The following is a 22,688-nucleotide window of genomic DNA, read 5'->3' on the forward strand; positions in this document are numbered from 1 at the left end:
TCACCTAAAGGTTATAAATGAATTTATAAATTGAAGGGGTGTGTGTGTGTGAGAGAGAGAGATGAGTTTAGGTACATAAATGGTTGTACCTAGTGCCATCTTTCCTTTTCCCTGATTAATGGTTTAGTTAAGGGCTAATTGTGCCATTGGCCTCAATAATGAGGAGCCAAAGGAAATCATTTTTAAAAAGTCTTGAACTTTCACAAGTAATTGAACAACTGCAGCTCTAGATAAATAACTTGTTTACATCTCTTATGTTTATAGCAAAACCTTTAAAGAAAATATACGTTACAGATTTTTAACTGCAAACAAAAATTCACATACAAATACAAAACTGCTTAGATCTTACACACAGATGTCTACATGGTCAAAGCTCTTCTAAATTGTAAAAATAAAACTTGGATGCATATTTCCCCCACTAGATAATCTCTTTGTGCTGAAGTAAGAGTGACTAACATACAGTAGGTAAGTAATCTATAATATGATCCAGATATTCAAACTACATATGAAAACTAGTAATTCAGACCCATATACTGCTTCTGAAGTATTTTATCTATTTCAGCTATGTGACTGATGATATTACCTAACCCCAGACTACTTACACAACTTAAATCCTGCTGAAAAGTCCTCAAGTGTTTTAGGTATGTGTCCAGGTAGATTACAGAAATAATAACTGACGGAAAACTCTATCGCTAAAAGAAATTAACTCTCAACAGTGTTCCAGCAATATTAAATGTAAAACAGCTGGAGATAAAAGTGTAAAGTTATGTTCTACAGATTGCTTTAATGACAAAACCGAAGTGGATTAAAATGCTGTCTTAAAATCCAAGAGTGTCCCTTACTTAAAAATACAAGATGGTCTTCTCGCATTTAAACTAAAGATTTAAACCAAAATATGGATATATGCTTCTACCGGTTGGTTGGTTGGTTTGTGTGTGGCTTTCTTCTCCTCTTAAGGGATTATGGGAAATATTGAAACCAAAACTAAAGCAGGTTAAAAGTACAATCATCATTTTGGTAATGCCTTTTTTCTGCTGATATTCTTTATCGGTCTCAAATTGACAAAGAAATATTAACAAGCACTGGTCAAGACTCATGATTAAGAAAACAATCAAAATACTGATTTACCTTTTCCCTAATATTTATACACATGTAAGACACATGTCTAAGAGTGGAACAGGCCACAGAGAAATTACACAAAGTTTCAAAACAGGACTATAGAGTAAACTACCACAGCCAGAAGTCTGAGTTTATGGATGTTTAAAATACTAAATGACTTTTTGCAGTAGTCTTTTCAGGTTCTATGCTGACCAGAAAGCCAGAGTCTATCAAACTCAATGTATAGCAAGTTACTCCCCTTCTATAAAAGTAGCCTTAAGGAGACAACAATCTATTACAAAGTAGGAGCTGGAAGTCTTGAGCGCAGCAGCATTTAATTTAAATGGATTAAAGAGACAGTAACCTTTCCTCTGTCTTCATATAAGAATAGTTGTAAAAGAAAATTCTTAAAAAGGTACCACTTCCAATGTCTTTATTTTCCATAACCTTGTGAAATTAATTGCACGAAGCTACAAAATTAGCAAATGCTTTGAAATCTGTATACAAAACATAAATTACCTCTACTTTTAAACTCAGTTTTTTTGTGCACCACTTAGAAACTTTTAAAAGTGGCACTCAAAATAGCCATACACCACTCTAAAAAAGGAAAGTGTTCCTTTAATATCATACCCTCCCATTTCTCCCAACACTCAGATCTCAATACACAACTAGTCATCATGTTCACGGACATTTCCAAGGTGAGATTTCATGTTCCGTTCCCATAACTTCTGGTTGTCAGAAAACCCATGCTTTCCTTTGTTGAAAGAATTTGGTCCTGCTGAAGTTGGAGTATCCCTGTGATAACAGAACAAAAAGCAAGGGGCCAACTTTATCAGTTTCATATTAATGGTTTAGAAGTCCAGGTGCACATGCTAACCTGTTAACATGCAGTAGGTACCTTCTTAAGTTTGCTGTGCAAAAAAGTTAACACTATCATATCTTTCATTGTGAGGAAACAATACAGACAAGTTCAAAAGATGCCTCTCTAGAACTACTCCCACACAATGGGGAAAAATGTAGTGCAGAAATGTCTTCTATGCAGCTACAAAGCAGCAGTTAGAGACAATGCTCACAATATTGAACCTGGGATAACTATGCAGCACACACACATTTTGAATATGTTGAATATTAAAACCCCTATAAATTAATATTGCTTGTGAGTCTAGAACTAGATGGAACATGACCCTTAGAGTCAGTTTATAATAAAAGTTGTATCTGCATAATGAACAGTCACAAACTGTTCAGTGTGCTAAGATGCTTTTTCCAGATTAGCTGCTATTGGGGTCATTATGATCCAGAGATATTACATAACTTTCAAAAATATTGTACTGAAAGACATAACCTGAGCAGGGTGAAAAGTGGGTATGAGACAGAAGAGACAAGACAGGATGGGATGAAATGATCCCATATAGTTTTGGCCATAACTAGAAAAACCATGAAAGGTTTTGAAATGTTGTTGTTGCAGAAAGCAAAACTACTATGCAGAACATCTTTCTGCCACCCCACCTTTTCCTAAAATAACAAGCAAGTGCAACTCTACCTTCCAATGTTCTTCATGCGCATTTTAGCTTCTGGTGGCATCTCTTCAGGTTCACTCTATTTTCAAAGAGAACATGAACGTAAGAAAATAGTTACAAATTCTAATCAGTAGGAATAAAATTGTGGCATATGAAATAATGAACACATTACAAGCCTCTTCTGAATTCAAGTTTACACTTAATAACTTTATATTTACATTCAGAACAAAGCAGGCAGTTGCAACTCTATATCTAGAGGGATCAGATTTGAGCCAGGGAGAAGTATGTGCGTTTTTCTGACACATGCCCCCTTCCATGAGCCTTTTTTATTCTCAAATTAAAATTCAAGGTTCTATCACCAATACTGCCGAAGACAAAAACCAAAACAGATAGCATTTACATTTCTCTCATCTGCCTACTGCCAGTTCTGTTAAGAAGCAAAGATAACAGACTCAAATTCAAGTCAGAGGGATGTTTGGTCGCACACACCAGGTGGCAGTAATAATGTGTTTTACAAACACAGGGATAAAAAAACCCACTCCAAGTCTGAAAAAGGCAAAGGCTGGAAAAATACTTTAGATTTGTACAGTATATCAGCCTTGTGCAGAAACAGAGGAAAGTGTCAAATTTTAAAGACGGTGTGGCAACAATGAGTGATACCCAACTATGGTGCCTGCTGGCATAGCTGGTTTCAGCTCTCACAAATGGGCCTACCCCTTCTTCTCTTCTCTGCAAGCCCCCCCCCCAATGTGTCCTCTCTAGAGCAAACAGGGGGTGGGGTGGGGCTGCAGGACCTCATGCTAAAGTGTTTAAATTATTTGAAATTCAAATTTCAAAGGGCATTTACACATTACAGATTTTAGCAGAATCCCATGCCAGTTTGCTGTATTGGACTAGTAGCATATGATACTTTCTCTTTCCTGTACCCATACTTGTCCTGGTCAGAGAACAATATACTTCTCCATTCTAAGAAAATATATTTACTTACATCTTCATCTTCGTTGAAGATTGCTGCTACAGAAAGCGTTTTTGGAGCTAGGTTTGGAGTAGGCTCTTTAGGTTTCTGAAAGAGAACAAAGACAGCATTTGTTTTTTGTCCTATGTTGTGAGGTTTTTTGTTTTGTTATACGTATTTGTGGTTCTTGTGGTGTTTCCCAAATCTACCTGGAAATGCCCATTAGCCACTGAAAGGTGGAATATTTTAGAAAACAACAATAAGCCCATTAAGTTCTTCATATGCTTGTCAATGGCTATTTGTACCTTTAACCAAGGCTCATGTGTTATGAGTGTATTTATTGATAAAATAGTATATTAACTAGTGTAGCTATCTTTTACCAGTGTAGCTAAACATTACCACCAGTATTTTGCTATGTACTCAGTACTGCATAACACCTAAGTCAGAACAAAAGCCACCAACTTCAAAATAATTTTTTCAAGTAAACACCACACCTACCAATAGCTTCCAGAATTTAATCCCCTTGTAGCAGTGCATTATTATAAATGTTTATGAATAAATTAATATTGAAATAAATAGCTTTAGCTTTATTTTTTAATGCTTAGCTAGCATCCTATCCAAAAAAACATACTACAGCTTTATAATTCACAAGAAATAGTGAATAGGTGTATGTCAATCCGAACTTTTTCTAGTTTATTACTGTTGAGCATGGCATGCGTAAGAAGGTTAGCATAACCTCATCTCAAATGTGTCCTGGAAGGCATTAGGAGACATCCTGAGCTCCTAATTACTTGTGTAAAGATCATCATATGTAAATCTAATGAAAATATTATTAAGCAAATAAGCTAAATGGGAAACAGACAGGAAACTAGGATAAATTCATTAGCACGTTAGAATGATTTGAATTTTAGGAATTGCTTATCTCAAAGCCCACCTTCCTCCTCCATTAGAATTCATTGCCTAAAATTAATACAAAACCCCTAAGATTTTCAATTGTTAGTTAGCTTTTGAAGCCCCAATCAAGAAGATAAATAAAGATAAAGAACCAACCCAATAAAGAACCAACACATGCTCCAACTGTGTATACCTGGACAGGCATAATCTACCCCGCTTCCATTTCTTGACTTGCTACTAGTTTGAGTTCTGTGGCAAAATTGCCACACTCACTTTCTGTAGATTTTTGAGACTAGTTAGGGATTCTTTCACTCTATAGATTAAAGTGTGTAGGTATTGTAGGATTTGTTGCCTGTTTATCTATTCTGTCACCTTCATTTCATATAATAAACCAAGCTTTCTTTGATCCTTTTGTGTAAGAACTTGATTTGGGTGTAAGGTTAAGTGTAAACACATAGTCATAACAGACGTACATCATAACTCTAGCAAAAAATCCTAAAACTCTTGGCAGTGTGTGTATGAATACACGTGCATGCTGGACATGCATGTGGGTTTAGATACATAGTTTGTTAACATTTACAATATTTTAAATGTTTATGGATCAATGGATATTGAAAGAAAAAGCTTTAAGTTTTTTTTTTACTATTTAACTAGCATGCTACTGCAAAAAAGACACTGCAACTTTATAATTCACAATAAAACATTCCAATAACTTACATTTGCTCCAAGCTTGATGGATATTGCAGGCGGTTTCTTTGCAACCTGTGTGCCAATGGCAAACCCAAACTTGGACATTTTGGCAGGAGCAGGCTTTGTGTCGGGGTCATCAGTTTCTTCATCAGTTGCCGGCTTCTCCACACTGTGACTCGAACTTTCCCCTCCATTACTGGAAGAAACAGTCTTAGTTTTCACAGGTTTTTCTGCCTCTTCTTCAGGTCCTGGTGAAGTCGAAACAACTTACCAAGATGAGCTATTTTTACTGAGTGGACTGATGGGAGCAGCAACCTCATAAAGCACTGTTATGCAGAGGAGACTTTTGCACTTACAGTGTCAGCATCTCCACAACTGTTTATACAGAGCACACTGTAAGAACATAGACATATAGTGAAGGGAGCTCCAATCACGTGACTAATGCAGAACAAAATTCTTCAGTTACAAAAAAAGAAATCAAAATAAGTCTTTAAAGCCGCAAGGCACCACTATTACTACTGCCAAGGGCAATTCAGATCAAGGTAGAGCAAGTTATTAAAACACACATCTTGATTGAATAATTTTAGAGGTCTTGCTTTGAACAGCCCCCATGTATACTAATTACTGCATCCATCTTAGATTGTAGTTGTAACATTGATATTTAAACCACAAATGCTTACATCACAATAAAGTTCTTAAGGTGGAATCCAATTGGTGCATTTGTACTCATGGAACGGCTTTTGATCTAGAATAGATCATAGATGCCTCTGCTAAGGAACAACAGAGGTGATATTTGTCCATTTTTTCTCCCTACAACAGTGCCCAGAAAAACTGTACACTGAGAATTGGGAGTCCTGCTGAAAAGCAAGGAAGGTGGTACAGGCAGAAATCAGCAAGAAGTGTCTCCTTTAATTTGCAGAGGCATCAGCTGGAACAAAAGCCCTTCTGCAAGTGCAAAGGCACACTAACTGAATTCTACCCTTTGACTTTAAGAAGTTCAGCGAAAAAAGCTTGACATCTTTTAAGAATATAGCATTTGTATTTATATAGCACTTTGTGGGTTCAAAGAAAAAAATCAGGATTAAAAATATGTTATCGCCATAAAAAGTCTAAAATGACACATAACTTAGTTTTTATGCTGAGGGCAGAGAAAAAGAGGAGGAAATGGCTGCAATCCTTGACAAATTCACAATCAGTGTGCACTGTACTCAAATTACAGTGATTGTTACTCAAATTAGAGAATCGTTTAGGATAAAAGGCAGAGCTGACATTACAACCAGTGTCTCTGACACTGTTCTGCCCTATACAGTTCATTTTTCAAGAAAAAACAAAAGGTACAAACAGCCCTGTACCTTTTCAAACATGTGTGGACCGTTTTCAGACCTGGAAGATGGCAGAACGGGCTTATGTACACTCCGCCAACATGTGCAATGTCCAGGAATGGAGCTCCTACACAAATTGGGAGTTGCCTGTACTCAATAACAGTTTTGACCATGCATTATATTTGAATACTACTGTGTTCAGATGTTTTAACCAGCAAGAAAAGGGAAGCCTGCCCATCTCTTATTATTCAATTGATTCATTATACTTAATCCCAAAATGTTACCTGGCCTAGTCTACAGTGGTAATTGTGTAATACAGTGGGTGGGTAGCACCAATATTGTATCTCTTCATACGCACTGGCTAACTTTATACAGATTAACAGGGCGCCTTCCTACATTCTTATAAAAGGAATAGACAAATTCATGGAAGGTTATGAATGGCTACTAGCCACAATGGCTATGTTCTTCCGCACACTAGGAAGCAATTTGCCTCTGAATACCAGTTGCTGGGAACTGCAGGTGGACTAGATAGGCTTTTGGACTGATCCAGCAGGGCTCTTTTATGTTCTTAAGACATTAAAAGTTATAACAGGACATAGAGAAGATGGTTTCTAACACCTGCTTAACACTCTTCTGTCTCCCCAGGCATGATATCAGCTGTATGAAAACATGCCTCTGTTCATTGCATAATTTTGCTGGATTCATTTTTATTTCATGGTAGACTGCTCTGACATTTTTTAAAAAATATTAAAGTTAATAAACATCCTTAAAAATACTGAAAGGTTGCATCCAAACGATTTGTTAGTTATTAAAGTAGTAAGCAGCATTCATCCTTTCAAATATAATGGACACATCCACTTCTATTACTGGGAAAGTATAGAAAAATGTAATGCCAAATTGAAAATATGGGCATATGGTTGAACATGTTTAGTTGGAAACGTTAACTTTTATTCCTAAAAGTTGCCACGAAGAAGTTTCAGAAGAAAGCAACTACTGTAGCATTATCCCTGTAAAGTAATAGTGTATGTTTGTAGTCAAACCCTGCACATGTCCAGCTACACGAAAGCCCCTGAGAGTCCAGTGTGGCGTCTATAGAGGATTGCAGCCTTGGGCCAATGTTGCGCTAAATTTTGAAGGGACTGGGATTATTTACCCTGGCGCCCAACTGCTTTACGAAACAGCTGCACTTCAGCAGCGCAATGTTTCGGGCCAAGCGGCTCTTTGCAATCCTTGCCCTGCCACAGGGCGGGATATATATTAGGCACTACGACGTCTTCCACGAGGGGTTCCCACTCCCGCCCAGCCACACGGACGGGGAAGAAGCGGAATTGTGAAGGAGACAGATTAGAAAGCCGAGGCACCGGGAAATGCAGCATTCAGACAGCCCGGGAGTGGGGCGCGGGGGGAGGGGATTGTGGTGAGTCTGCAGAAAGACCTTCACTCACGGAAGCCATGGGGCGGCAGAAGCCGCGCGGGAGACGAGGCTGCGACTTGGCTCCCGTCAGAAGCAATGAACTCGCCTCCGGTACGCAGCCAAATCTCTCAAGGGCTCTTAAGGGTAGAAGGTGGTACCCGCAGCCCGCCGCCGCTCCCCCTTCCGAAACCAGCCCTCGCCCCTCTCCCGCCCAAACCCAGCCCCAAGCGCCCCCACACTCCCGACCAGAGCCTCGCATAGCAACGCAGCGTGTTTACCTCCGTCAAGAAGTGGCCGCTTCAGCTTCACGTCGCCTCCTTTGCCGTCCGCCATTTTGCCCCACCTCCTCCTCCCCGCGGCTGCGTCCACAGACTGTGCGCAGCAGCGCCGTACAAGCCCGCCCACGCCTCGCGTCGTCAGGGGGAGCAGAGAAGCGGCGGCTAGAGAGGCTCCTGCGTTTTCTCGGCTCGCTCCGTTTCCGGGCGGAAGTGGTCGCAACTTCCGACTTGGAGCGGCAGCTTCTTCTAGCAGTCGACGCAAGGGGATTGGTGGTGTTCGAGTGCCTATTGATTGGTCGTGACGTCAACCCGCGCGCTTCGCACCCCCCTCCCCGCACCCAGCCACCCTCGATCAATATGTGGGAAGCCGAAGGTGGCTTTAAAGGGGGGGGCAGAATAAAAACCCCGGGAGGGGTGCTTGCCTTCCTGCTGGCATCCTATCTCAAGTTGCTGGACTAAGTGGACCTTAGGAGGCCTGGGTGTGATGTCGAGTTGTAGTCACTCTAGAGAAATGCATGTTCTAGTTACAACAAAGAGGTAGAATTTCTAGAAACTTGTTTTCCAAACCAGATTTTCATTTGGGGGACGGGGGACGGACTTGGCTACACACTGAGGATAGAGTTGCTCAAATTCAGTGATCTTGATACGACACTTGTTGCAACTCCAGTTTTGTGGAATCAGTTTCACCTTATGCAATCAGATGTGGAACAGGTGCTGATGGCAATGGGCCCAATCCCTGTCCCTCCTAGCTTATTAAGTCTAGCAGTGGGAGAGGAGGGGGTGGGCAAGGATCAGTAATGTATCAAGCTGGTGAAGAAGCCAGGGCGTCTCCCACTCCTCCTGCGACCAGCTCCCCTCCCAGAACCAGAAAAAGTATGAAGACGGCGGAGCCAAGACAGGCACAGCCAGAAGTCTCAGATTGCTTGGGAAGGACCCAGAAGAGATTTAGACAGCTGTGGAAAGGCAGGGACTTTCAGTCCCCACAGCTACCTCATAGGGGGCAAGATATACCAGGAGTTGCTGTGCTCACTAGGCCTGGCCTCCTGAGTCGACTGTTTCCTTGAGTAAGACTTAACTTCACTTATCCTCCTACCAAAGAGTCCCGAGTAAGCTTAGCAGTCATTAGATAATTGACCATGTGTTCTTCTGGATCAGTAATTGTTTAAGGAGCAGCAAGTAAAAACAAGTGGACAGTTTTCAGATAGGGTTATAACAAATGGGCCCCTTCAAGCATCTATATGTGACTGATGCTTTTTAACTGGTTCATAATGATCTGGAATTTAGGGCGAGAAGTGAAGTAGTCACATCTGCTGGTGATATCAAATGGTTCAGGATGATAAAAGCAAAGAGGGGATTTTGAGTTCCAAAAATGATCTCTCCAAACTGGGTGAATGGGTATGAAGAAAAACAATTCAATGTATGCAAGTCTAAAGTGATGCACATTAGGAAAAAAATCCTTGACATATATACTAATAAGAAAAGGTTTGGGGACAGCATAATGAAAACGTTGATTCATGCACAGCAGCTGTAAAAAATGTGAATTCTGTATTAGGGGTCATTAGGAAAGAAACTGAAAAGATGTATAAAATTATGCAAGTTGTAGAAAGGTTTTGTCCCTCTGTCAAAATACCTGGAGTAATCTGATGAAACTGAATATGGGAAGATTCAGCAAAACAAAAGGAAGTACTTCTTCATACAGCACATAAACTGGAATTTGCTTTCAGACAATGTATTGATGGCTACCAATTTGGATGGAGTTCATGGAGAATAAGGCTATTAATGGTGGCTAGTCAGGATGGATTTATACTACCTCTGTATGCCTCTGAACACCAGATGCTAGGGAACAAGAATGGGGAGCTGCATTCATATTCTGCTTTTGGGCTTTCCATAGACATGTACTTGGCTATTGATGAGTCATTAATCTGATCCTGCAAGATCTTATGTTGTTCAAAGCACCACATAAGCCACAATAATGATGATGGATCCAATTTGTTATTATTAAATTTCCAGCTTTCTCCTTGTAAAAAAAAAAGCAACATAACTAACATAAATCGAATAAATTTCCATTTATTTTTCAATGCTACCACAACTAAGCTCATATTTACAAACGTCTACGTAATACCTGAATACAATGGTCATATTTGCAATTTACCAGAAAATGTAGGTTCCTTCTTGTCCAACAACTTTATAAAGCAGATATAATTCATTGTGCTGCCCTAGCATTCAGAAATTGTTCCTAGTACAGCAACAGCAGCATGCTGCTGAACTATCAGTTGCTTCAGGTCTGAGCTAGCCAGTGGGGGCTGAAGAAATCTATTCTGCTTTACCAAGTATGGGCTACTGACACCCTGGACATAAGCGTCTGTGGATCTTTTGAAGCCAAGGGTGCTTGTGAATGATAAAAACTTTCATGACCTCATCTTATAGTTACGTATTGTGAGGGAAGTTCATTTGGCATCCACAGCCTAAAAGCCAATTCCCTTACTAGAATAGGGTAGTGAAGGAGTGAAGGTTACAACATACACTGTCACATTTTGATATTATTGGGCTCTTGAATAACTTCTGGAACTTATCACTGAATATTGAATAACAGGTAATAAATTTTTCACATTTATTTTTGTAGAAAAGCATGTCCTTGTGTCACTTTGGCTGAAACCCATGCAACTCAAGAGCTAGAGAAAAGTTTAAGCAGTTAAAATCTTAAGGTTAAATCTTGATTTAATTCAAACTTACAATCAGTCAAACACTGGGTGGCTAACATGCTATTAAGACGCATCTTCCCACCAGTTTTTCTGTGCTTGCTGCCTGGAGTAATTTTGTGCAAACTGCTTGTGTGCCTTTCTTTGACCAGCCATTTTTTCATGCAACTTTGTTTTCTTCCATGTGTCAATTTGCTGCTTTGACCAGGAAGACATTTCCACAAAGCCTTCGTGTTTTCTTTGTGGAACAAACTGCAGAGCTTCCTTCCAATCCCCAGTATCTTTCAGAGTTAATAAGATGCGCATCATTTGATCCAGAGTGAGATTTTTGGCACCTTCCCCCCATTGCAAGCACCTATCCAAAGGAAGGCGTGCTGTTGCCAAGTCCAGCCGTTTTGCATTAGCAAGGGAAAGTCCAGTCTTCATTGATTTATCAACTAGTGATCCAATTATATAGATCTTATCATGCTCAAATGTTTTCATCACATTGGGAGAATCAGCAGTTAAGTAGACAAGTTGATCTTTTGGAAAGACTTCAACATAAGACTTTTCTGTCACAGTCACAAATAACTTGTCCCATGCTTCTCCGTAACGTTTGACAAATTCTTTGTGATACGGACCATCTGCTTTGAGATTACAATAATGCAAGTGGAATGGGTCCAAAGATCTACGATTGGCCCCTTCACATTCCATCAGCTGTTTCACTGTATTCTCCATTTCTCTGCGTGACATATAATTTTCGTAGTTCATATCATACACCAGAGGCTGACCAAAGATCATAGACTGGGCTGCTCTCCAGTTGTACACAGCATCCTGTGACCTAGCCCAAAGCTTAGGGACAAATGTATTTTTTAGCTCACCACTAGCATTTTCCTGAGTGTTTAGCATTCGTTCCTTCTTTGCTTCGTTTCGTTTTTCTCTCTTTTCTCTGTCAGCTTTCTTCCTGTTTTCTTTTATAGCCAAGAATTTTAAGTACTTCCTTATGGAACTCTTGGTAGGACATTCAGTTAAAATCTTGAAATCTTCTTCGCTAATATTTTCTGGAACAAGTCTGCCCGACAGTCTCCACATCTCAATAAGTTCCCTAGTAACCGCTGAAGGAGAATCTTCTTCACTCTGTGATGTTCTTTCAGTGGCTTCTTCTTGCTGTGCAGACCGCATTACATGTTTCCATCCATCCAAATCTAGTTTCTCAGTAGCACTTGGGGAGGAGTCCTTGTTAAACCAAGCTGACAAAACCAAAGTTCTACAAGTTATGATTCGGCTGGGCATTATTAAAAATAATCTCCTTTTTGTCCCGTCTGATGCTGCTAATTGGAAGACAGATCTTCTAATAATATTAAATAGATGCATATTTTTAAAGTTTGTAATTGGAAATGTGATGTTCGACTTGTTATCTGCAATTATACATAGAAAACAGAAGATAATTCAGTATTAGCAAAATACCATTAATATGTATACTGCTCACTTTGTATGTCAGTAAAAATATGCATTCTAGTCTTATAATAGAGCAAAGGAGAATTGATGAAGCTGTCTAAAGGTGCCGTTCTGTACCTCTTTACCTAGAAGTAAACTCAATGGGACTTTCTTCAGGGTAAAGATTTAAAGGAGAGGGTGGGGGAACCATGGCCAAAAGGTAGCCTTCTGAGTGTTTCTTCTGACCGACAGGACCCTTCCTATGCAATGCTGCACCCCTCACTATCTCTCCTTCATGTAACTGGAATGTGTCACTGAACTGTAATAATGTCATTTACTTCCTGGAAGAGGAGGGGTATTGTAGAAATGGCTGGTTTTTGGGTGGCTACAATCCACTGCTCCACCCTCTTTTGCCTCTAACCTTGCCCTCCACTTCCACACAGCCCCTGGAAGTCTCCTCATAAGGGAATGCAACCTTAAAACTAAAACAAGCTCTCGAGCCCTGATGAATACAATTGTACTGTGAAAATTTAAGAGACTTTAGGCAACTGAAAATGCCAGTTGGAGAAATATGAAATGACTCGTGGAACGAATTAATTTCGTCTTGTGAGGTACCACTGTACCTTAATATATAACTAATTTTATTGCTGACAAGCTGGCCCTGCCACGCGTTGCTGTGGCTCATCCCTGTGTTTCCCCCCACTCTGTCCCAATCCATGACGTATCCCATCCCCTCCTCCCCCCACCCCCGGTTCATCCCTGTGATTCCCCCTACCCTATCCCGATCCATGATGTATCCCGCCCCCTCCTCCCCCCAACCCCCACCCAGACGAGTCCCCGCTTCCATTGGGCTTGTCTGATAAGGCGAGCCAAGTGCTGTGGAGAGGGAAGCTTTTCTAGCTGCAGTACCAGTGTAGCTGCCGCTAGAGGTGCTGTTTTGCAACCTCTTCGGGCTTCTTTTTCCCAGCATGCACTTTTGGGTGAGTTCTGTGTTCTTACGTTGCGCAGGTGTGATATCTGTCTATGCAAATGGTATATGCTTCCTCTCACAGTAGCATGGGACGTTGTGTAAAAATTTGAACGCTATCAGTCAAGCGGTTTCGGTGGAAAGTGGAAACATACCTACATGCCCTTTTTACAGTTTTATATATATAAGATGGCCAAATTCAATAAACACAATTTGCAGCCCTAAAAAGAGGACTAGGAGCAATTGGGCCTCAGGCCAGAAATATCTATGAAATAAGAAGATTCGTTTTATAGAAATATTAAGTTACCTTTCCTTTTGTCAAGTATTCAGTTACTCGCTACTATGCTTTGAAGCCCACAGGTTCTGGAAGTAAACATAGGTTTGAGAATATTAAAACTGGCTTCCACATGGTTAAAGTGCTTTAAGAAGTTTGACAACTTTCCTCCACCAGTGATCAACTGCTACAGCATCGTATGGAATTGTTCTCTAAGCTGCACAAAAGCTACATGTCATATAGAACTCTTTTAAAGACTTTTAAAGGGTTGGTTTCCCCCAGGTCAGTCTTGTTGTGTTGTCCTTTATCAGGACATCTCCCTTTCGCCATCTACACCATTGGGGAAGAGAAACCAAAAAGCCATAGTTCAGTTGTAGAGCACTGTGTAGACGGCCCCAGATTCAATCTCCAGGTAGGCTTTCCTGTTTGAAATCCTAAGAGAGCCGCAGAAAATTCTGAAACAGATGGACCACCAATCTAGCTCGGTATAAAGCAGCTTCCTATTATCTTTTAACTCCAGACAAGGAAATCAGTTGCCTTTCTGATAAAAGGAGAAGCAGGAAAAAGAGGGAGCTATCCGTTTCTCTATGGAATCAACATTCACTGCCTTCTGCACTTTTAACACCCATCTTCCAGCTCCACACACATTCGTTCAAGTGTCTTCCTCACAGCAGCCACAGTAAAACACAGCTAAGTGCACTAACCTAGCAGTTCGAAAGCACGTCAAAATGCAAGTAGATAAATAGGAACCGCTACAGCGGGAAGGTAAACGGCGTTTCCATGTGCTGCCCTGGTTTGCCAGAAGCGGCTTAGTCATGCTGGCCACATGACCTGGAAGCTGTACGCCTGCTCCCTCGGCCAATAATGCGAGATGAGCGCGCAACCCCAGAGTCGGTCACGACTGGACCTAATGGTCAGGGGTCCCTTTTCCTTTACCTTTAAGTGCACTTAAGCCCGTTAGTTTCAACCAGATGGCGGCTACAAACCTATAGCATACAGGCTTACCTAGGAGTAACTTAGCTGGCCTCGAGGGGACTTACTTCTCTGAGTAGGTACACAAAGAAATCCAGCGTGCGCCAACGCAACTCTATATTTGGAGATCCGTCATTCCGTTCACATTCTGCTATCCCCGCACTACATCTGCTCAGAAAATATTTTCGGCGGCATCCTAAACAATCACCTCAAACAACTGAAGGCCCGCGCGCTCCACTCCTCCGCACATGCCCGGTCCGGCTCCAATCACCTTCCCGCCGGAAGTGGCTACGCGGATGCTCCCTCCCCCACCTCTCGAATGGTTCCGCTAACGTCACTAAGCCATTTATCCATTTCGGAAGGAGCTGAGCAATAGTTGCCACTGGTTGGCCGGTTTCCGAGCCAATCAGGGGGCGCTGCCAGAAGAGAAGGAAGAGCTTCGCGACTGCCCTCCTTCTGCGCGAAAGAAGGTTGTGCGCATGCGCTACGTATTGGTCGGTGGGCGCGCTGCAGCAGCTTGTCTGAGCCGCCCGCCTCGCTCAGTCGCCATGAGCTTCTTGCTGCCCAAGCTCGGCAGCAAAAAGGAGGTGGATGAGGCAATCAAGAGCGTGGCCGAGAAAGTCCTGGTCCTCCGCTTTGGCATAGATGAAGATCTTATCTGCATGCAGCTGGACGATATTGTGAGCAGGCGAATTTGGCTCCTTGCAATCGCATTTCCCCCCCGCACTCCCAGTAGGAATTTGTTGTCTGGGGCAACCAAGTCCGAAACTCCCCCCCCCACACACACACACCGCTGTGAACAAAACAAAAGAGGACATTTTACTGCCAAAATTCATTTGAAAATATTCAGTGTTGATAAGAAGTAATTTAATAATAAATGTTTTATTAATATAGTAGCATCTGCGTACGTTGTGCTTTACAAAGAACGGGTCCCATGCAGAGGCTTACAGTATAAAAATATACCGGTAAAAATGGAACTCGGGAGGGGAGGGGAGAGAAAAGGAGACGGGGTAAAAATATCAGCCACTCTTTGGAAGACACTTAAATTTCATTTTTACTAGTTTATTTTACTTTCCCCTTTAAAATATTTACATTACATGGAACTTTATGGCAATAGATAGTGCTGTTGGTATCCTGATCCTAACCCAGATTACCAACATTTCAGCCCTACTGATATTTTGACAGCACAAGGTTGTGCTGGTGTTGGCCCCATGCAGAAGTAAACTGACATTAGGGAGTTCCGTTACTTCTTCGTGTCATCCCCCCCCCCCGGCAAAAAAAGAAAACCCCACATGCACTGGTGCTTCAATTATCAATCTGTTCTCAAAATGTGTTAAATTTAATTCAAGACTTTATTTCTTGCCCTCTCATATTGGGCAGTATAACTTTGTATAACCTTTTTTCTACAGCTTGCAAAAACATCTCATGACTTAAGTAAAATGGCTGCAATTTACTTGGTGGATGTAAAGAAAGTGCCAGTGTACACCCAATATTTTGACATCAGCTATATTCCATCAACTGTCTTCTTTTTCAACGGGCAGCATATGAAAGTGGATTATGGGTAAGTTGGTTTGCATGTAACCCAAGTACAAGCTATTCTTGGTATGATATTTGTTTGTGACCATTTGTGATGTTAGCAAGCATCAACAATGCACAAAAGGCCTAATAAATATTATTGTCAGATTTATCATAATACGACCAAGTCCTTATATTTATTTTATGTTCTGAATTTTACTCCATTCTTCTACATTACTGTAGAAATTAGTGTGGGTGCCACAAGACACTACTTCCCCCCAATAATTTTAAACATCTATAGTCTTTCCCTAACCCTTAATATTATTAATACTGGCTTCCAAGGTCCTTGGTCATTAATTGATTTTATTGATAAATATTTTACTGAATATTGTTTTGTTTTATTACTGTGAACATAATTGGTATTTTTTTGTAAATGAAAAGTGATATAGAAATCTTTGTATAGGTAGTTACAGTGGTACCTCTACTTACGAATAACTCTACTTATGAATGTTTCTACTTTGAATGGAGCTCCGTCCACCATCTTGGATGCGGTTTAGATAGGATTTTTTCTACTTACGAATTTTTAGATAGGTTTGCTTCGACATACGAATTTTCTCTCCCAATGCATTCCTATGGGATTTGACTTACAATTTTTTCTACTTACAAATGTGTGTTTGGAACGCATTAAATTTGTAAGTAGAGGTACCACTGTATTTAACACTAAGGAGAGTGGCTGCTTAATTGCAACATAGATTTTTAAATGCATGTATCAGATGTACTACGGTACAGAAATTCCCATTGTTAATATTGGAGGCAACAAGACATTATTGAGAGGTGTCTACTGTATTCTGAGAGGTAAAACCATTTCTAATGTGCACAGAAGTCATATCACATCTAGAGTTGCAAAGGATTTACTCCTTAATTCCAAATGTATCCAACTATATTTTACTCAGAGTAGACTCATTGAAATCAATAGACCTAAATTATTCATGTCCATTAATGGGTTTGGTGTGAATATTGTTTTAACATTGGATACAACCCTCGAGCCACAGTGAACACAACAGCCACAGGCTCAGGTTGCTTTAAAGGGGGATGAGACAAAGTTCAAGGAGAAAACAATTATAGCTGAATAAAACATCCATGCTCAGAGGAAGCCTGCCCTTGAAGCTGCTGCCTTGAATGCCTTGTGGGCTCCCTGAACCATCTGTCTGGAAAACAGAATGCTGGACTACGTTGATCTTTGATCTGATCCAGCAAGGTTCATATATGCATTCTGTCACTTTAAAGCAGGGGCTGGGAATTTCGTTTAGCCGGAAGGCTGCAGTTTGTCATGGACAACCTTGTGGGCAGGGACAAGCAAAAGTGGAAGTGAAGGATGCAGCCCTTATGTTTGTGCAATAAACTACATTTCAACCACACAAAAACCAAAGGTTTCTATACCACATTTAACAGGATATATATACCTCTTAATCATCAAAGCCTCTAAGCCCACCAGGCCTCCTTATTTGGCCAGCCAGGCTGTTTCATGCAAAACTATCCTGCCCACCTGTCAAAATTGGCCCATGGGAGTGGGCCCATAGGATTCCCCAGCCTGCTGTTAAGTGGTTTGCATCTTTCCATCCAGATAAGCAAAATGCAACATCACAGTTAAGAACATGTTCCAGCCTGGCCAAAGTACTTGAGGAAGAGTCTCAAAGCCTGAGGTAGTCTCTCAAAAAGCTACATTTGGCCCCTAAGCTGGAAGTTTCCCATCCCTGCTTTAAAGACTAGCAGATTTGTGGCATGAGTTTTTTGTGTTCAGGCTTGGAACTAGTAACTATTTCAGAATTTAAGCTTGTATGTTGTTCCAGCTTTCATTTACTTTGTTCCCTTTTGCTTTCCTACTTAGATCTCCAGATCACACTAAATTTGTCGGAAGTTTCAAAACAAAACAAGACTTCATAGATTTGATTGAGGTGATTTACCGTGGAGCAATGCGTGGAAAACTAATCGTACGAAGCCCAATTGATCCAAAGAATATTCCCAAGTATGACCTTCTGTATCAAGGCATTTAATGCCCCACAGGGAGAGGAGTGACAGGTGGAATATGAACTGCTTAAAGCTGATGATTCCACGTCTTCTCCAAACGTATGCCAATTGCATCTTGAAAGCAAAAGGAAGAAAGGAGCTGAGACTGGTCTTTTGTACTCAGGATCATATTGGTCAGCCTCAGAGACAGACTTTCATTAATTCATTTTTCAATGGAATTGACCGGAATTGCTTAGGCTGAAACTTATTTAATTCTAATATGTCAAAGAAGCTGCAGTAGAGTAATATGTTCTTGCTCTAAATAAATGCTTTCGGGCTATATAAGGATATAATTAACAAGAATAATTCTAGAGCTGCCATGCCCTGTAGAAGTATCCTGAAGAAAAGATAAAAGTAATGACTGGGTTTTTATTCTGAAATGTTATAACTGCTCCCACTATCTGTCCTAACTTCCCAGCCATCAACTGAACACTACATCTTCAGAAATATAAGGTATTTCTGGTTTCACAACACAAAATGGGAAATTCTTTTTTGGAAAAGGATGGTGGGTGGGAACTTAAATGTTAAAATTGGTTTATTAAAAAAATAAATATTTTAAGATATTAAGAATTAAACTCAACTGTATTGTGTCAAAGTATGATGGTGCAATAGGAAGGATGAATGAGTAAACCCATCTTTCAAGCAAAGTTTTCTAATTCTTTTTGCTATGCACTGAACTTTCCACTCACAATTGCAATGCATATATTCAGTGATTTATTCATTTTTTACTGCTGGTTCAGATTAAACACCAGACTTTTCAAAGGAAGGAAGGAAGGAAGTTTTGCCAGAAACAAGGAACAGTTGTTACATTAACATTCACATAAAGTTTCAGAAATGGAAATGGGACAACAAATATTAGACTGGTAATGGTATGCTCCATATCTAGATAAAGTACTTTTACCTCAACGATAAGCTTAAGCATCAAAACTAGTACAAAACTTCTATTAGAAGAAAAAATGGGTATGAATAACAGATGCTTAACTTGTTTTCATTGACTTGCTCCTTGTTAGAATAGGTGAACGATTGATCGGTTGTTTAGTGAAGACTTTCAGTGCACTCTTAAGATATTTGAAAATGGACTGTAGACTAGAGGAAGGAGCCAGGCTATAATTTTCAGTTCCTGTGGAGACTGTAGGGCAATCAACTTTCACCCTAAAGCCTACTGACTTATCTAAAGGTTCACTGTGGGATACCCACTCTCGGCAATGTTTCCATATCCAGGCCTGCACCTGGGAAATGCCTTGTGTCTGGTGCGGTGTGTGGTGTGTGGAGTCAATAAGCGCAACAGCACCTACTTTGTTCATTACCTCCGAAGTTCTCTGCATGAGGAGGTCGATGAAAACCAAACCTCCATAACCATGGGCAATGAAAGCCACCTTTTCTGCTGTGCTCTTTGAAATGAAATGGTCCCAAACGTAACTTGTATGCTCTTCAGGACTACTGCTCTCTCTCTTTGGGACTGCCGAGGGTGATTGTAGTGGACATGTGGAGTCTTTTTTCTCAGAGAGGCTGAAGCATTCTTGTTCTGTCTTCAGTTCAATGAAGTTGTCATTGGGATTTAAAACAATCACTCCCCAAGAGCACTGCAGAGCCTTTATGATGAATGGTATTTGAGATCCGTGTTGGAGGCCTTCACGAACTATGACTTTTCGTCCCCACTGACCTGCACGAAAAGATCCCTTGTCTTGAAGGAGGATGACTAGAGTTGAGCAATTAGTTAATGCATTCTCACTCATGAAAAAAAAACTGCGAAGTTCATTGTCTGGAGCATCTGTTGGGATGTAAATCTTTTGCAGTTTGCATGTCTTTTCCAGGAGCTCGAAAACATACTGAGTAATTAAGCATCCAAGATATTGAAAATGTTGGTGATTAGCATTATGTGAATTTTGATAATCATAAACAAAAGGTTCATTGGTATCCATATGCCTAAGGTCCCCATTTTTATTAAAGTCATATTTGAGAGTTTCTGGACATTCTGAACCATTTATTAGTTTTCTGAAGCTCAAATCTTCATTCATCTGTGTCCACTACAAATAAAACAGACGGATCATGACATAAACAAAAAATCATACATTTCTTGTAAAAATATTGTAGAAAATTTCAAAATATCACTGTTCAGGTGGGGACAGCAGTAAAAATAACTTTAACTTAAATCAATGCAACTTAAAAAGTGACAAATATTTTGTTTGTTGCATTTGTATCCTGTTCCATTTTTAAAGTAGCACAGAATGATGAGGGGTTTATTAGATGTTTTAAAGTGCTGGTGAGGCCCAAACCCACTAAACTTCAGTGTAAAACTTTAGTAGATACCTTCTGAGCATTCTTTGAACTGTGTAATTTTAGCCACCACTGTAGTAACAGATAAAAAATAGATCAGTTTAAACCCAGGGTATATTTCTAGTGTAGTTCTACTTGACTTTTGCCAGTATCCAGTGAAGTAGTTCTATTGGTGCCAAGACTTTTCCGTCCATCTCCTCTCCCCTAATGCCCCCTGCACAGACACCCCTAAATACAGAACATACTTACATTCATGTTGCTTGAGAATAACAGCAAAGGCTTCTAGATACTTCTGGATATTTTGCTTCAGAGATCTGCCTGAACAGAGTCAACTATTAATATGTTGTAGTTCAGGGCTTATTGTTTCCTAATCAAGTATAGCTATGGTGCCAAATTTAAGGGCAAACAATTTACAAACTCAGTTGTGCACCACATGATAAAGATAGGCATGAAAACTGATAATGTGGGAAAGTGCTTCCTAATCTTTGTTGTATTGAGGCTTCCTTGTTCTTTGCATTTCACCGAATTCTGTAAACACCATATTGAATTCTTAAATTGCTCCCAAGTTAAAACTGCCATATGTGCCCTATATGGCCAAAACCCAAAACACATACAACATTACACCTATGCAATCCACACAACTTGAAATGTGCACTATGAAGAATATTGTATGCCTACACCTTATGAATGTGATGCATGAAACTAACCTTGATACCTAGGGGGTTGTAAACCTGCATATGCTCACAATACACATCTAAACATCTACTTGTGCTTTGCAATTTCTGCTATTCAACAGAAGTTATTTTCAAAAAAGCATTATAGGACTGCACCCTTATTTATTTATATTAAGAAAATTACATGCAGAAAGGTATAACCAAAATCATATACTGTACACACACACAGAAGAGGAAGCAGCAAACTCAGGTTTCCAATTTTATGGAACTCCCAGATAAGCCTTTCCTCCTCCTCCTCCTCTCTCCTCCCTCTCAGGAGCCTCCTGGCTATTAGGCAGGTCCTGACTTATCAAGACCTTGAGAAAACCAGACATAGGGGAACTCCTTCACACCTCCTTATAATTCAGGCCCCTTATCTGTTACATTCCTTTGGTGAGCACAGAAAGAAAAGGCCATTAGGTGGCTATACATCACTTTAGAAGCGTTAATTAAGAAACAAAGCAGGAACTGAATTAGTTCAAACACTTGATGGATTGCAGGATACAAAAACAGGGAGGAGCTTCGAAGGGTATCTGAAAACTTTCCACTAACTTCCTTTGACACATATCAAAAAGCAGGCAATATCTTTCAGCAAGCATTTCTGGTTACAGAAGCAAATGGCATTACAGTAGTTATGTTACATACAAACAGACTAGAAATACATTTCTAAGATTCTACACCCTCTCTGTTGAATTTCTAGTGAATACTTAAAGACATTTTTTTATCCCAGCAGACAGTTTAACTGTATTCTAATTTTATAGTTTTAACTGATTTTTATCTCTCTTGTATTCAGTTACTTTTACACCCTTTAGAGATTATTGTAATTAAGTAGTATATAAATTATCAACAAAAAAAGCCTCACAAGGTGCACAGGTGTTAGGAGAAAAAAATTGCTCCTTTTCCCTTATGTAGGTTCTCTATCAGTAGGAGAAAATACCAGAGACCAACCAGAGAATATTGAGAAGCAAAACACCTAGTAAGCCTGATCTTTATTAAAGCTGTTCCAACAGGGTGCTCCCCCCACCCACACACAGGAGGGGGGGGAGGGACCCAGAACAAAGGTGTGGTCACCCTTATACTGTATACTCTTTAAATTGCCCACCCTAAAACTCCAGACCACCCCCAGAAACATCATACAAGGGGTGTATCCCAGGACCACCTCCCCCAATGCATCATACATACTGTTAGGATCTCTTACTCACAAGTAGGACCCTGGCAGAGACACATGCCTGACTGGCATGTTCCCTCCCTCCTGGTCGATCGGGAGCTTCAAAAGCTTTCTCCAGCCCAAACATCACAGCGACTGATGCCAACTGACATCAGCACGGATCCGCAGAGTTTACGCAATTGCATAACAGACCACAGCAATTCAGCATTTGGCTAATCTATTTTATTTACATATAAACACACGGAGCACTGCAACATGGCTCCCTCTCTCTGGCATCAGGCAGCAAATAGAAAGAACAAAGGACAACAGTCCCACTTCAGGAAACACAGTAACACAAACATCCTGTCTTCGTCATTTCCCACTATGGAATGAAAATATATACTGTCATGTGATAGACAACAATCCCATGAATGCAAACACGGGGAATGAATCTTCAACACATACATCACAGG

At 40.4% G+C, this 22,688-nt stretch overlaps 4 protein-coding genes across 7 annotated transcripts; 1 reads left to right on the top strand and 3 right to left on the bottom strand.

Annotated features, from left to right (window-relative positions):
• Positions 1-1,514: 1,514 nt before the first annotated feature.
• On the bottom strand, positions 1,515-8,266 carry PCNP (PEST proteolytic signal containing nuclear protein). Of its 2 annotated transcripts, none has more exons than XM_035115120.3 (5): positions 8,169-8,266; positions 5,182-5,402; positions 3,604-3,678; positions 2,639-2,694; positions 1,515-1,893 (listed from the first exon to the last, which is right to left on the bottom strand). In XM_035115120.3, the coding sequence occupies exons 1-5, from the start codon at positions 8,221-8,223 to the stop codon at positions 1,767-1,769; spliced, it is 534 nt and encodes a 177-aa protein (XP_034971011.1). In that variant the 5' UTR covers positions 8,224-8,266; the 3' UTR covers positions 1,515-1,766. The 2 variants fall into 2 exon arrangements, with proteins under 2 accessions (XP_034971011.1, XP_034971010.1); XM_035115119.3 differs by lacking the exon at positions 8,169-8,266 and adding an exon at positions 6,507-6,719 and having other exon boundaries at positions 5,182-5,350.
• A 1,953-nt stretch (positions 8,267-10,219) lies between these two features.
• On the bottom strand, positions 10,220-14,782 carry TRMT10C (tRNA methyltransferase 10C, mitochondrial RNase P subunit). Of its 3 annotated transcripts, none has more exons than XM_035115116.3 (3): positions 14,705-14,782; positions 13,558-13,613; positions 10,220-12,264 (listed from the first exon to the last, which is right to left on the bottom strand). In XM_035115116.3, the coding sequence occupies exon 3, from the start codon at positions 12,218-12,220 to the stop codon at positions 10,934-10,936; it is 1,287 nt and encodes a 428-aa protein (XP_034971007.1). In that variant the 5' UTR covers positions 12,221-12,264; positions 13,558-13,613; positions 14,705-14,782; the 3' UTR covers positions 10,220-10,933. The 3 variants fall into 3 exon arrangements, with proteins under 3 accessions (XP_034971007.1, XP_034971006.1, XP_060129696.1); XM_035115115.3 differs by having other exon boundaries at positions 14,565-14,782; XM_060273713.2 differs by having other exon boundaries at positions 14,530-14,782.
• A 147-nt stretch (positions 14,783-14,929) lies between these two features.
• Positions 14,930-18,653, top strand: TXNL4B (thioredoxin like 4B). The gene is made up of 3 exons (XM_035115121.3): positions 14,930-15,176; positions 15,906-16,057; positions 17,900-18,653. The coding sequence occupies exons 1-3, from the start codon at positions 14,976-14,978 to the stop codon at positions 18,063-18,065; spliced, it is 519 nt and encodes a 172-aa protein (XP_034971012.1). The 5' UTR covers positions 14,930-14,975; the 3' UTR covers positions 18,066-18,653.
• LOC118084954 (putative protein ARB2BP) lies at positions 18,317-20,682 on the bottom strand. Its single transcript, XM_035115118.3, has 2 exons — positions 20,605-20,682; positions 18,317-20,105 (listed from the first exon to the last, which is right to left on the bottom strand). The coding sequence occupies exons 1-2, from the start codon at positions 20,608-20,610 to the stop codon at positions 19,056-19,058; spliced, it is 1,056 nt and encodes a 351-aa protein (XP_034971009.3). The 5' UTR covers positions 20,611-20,682; the 3' UTR covers positions 18,317-19,055.
• Positions 20,683-22,688: the final 2,006 nt, after the last annotated feature.

This window comes from Zootoca vivipara, chromosome 4 (assembly GCF_965207765.1).
Source record: "Zootoca vivipara chromosome 4, rZooViv2.hap1.1, whole genome shotgun sequence".
NCBI classification, from domain to species: domain Eukaryota; kingdom Metazoa; phylum Chordata; class Lepidosauria; order Squamata; family Lacertidae; genus Zootoca; species Zootoca vivipara.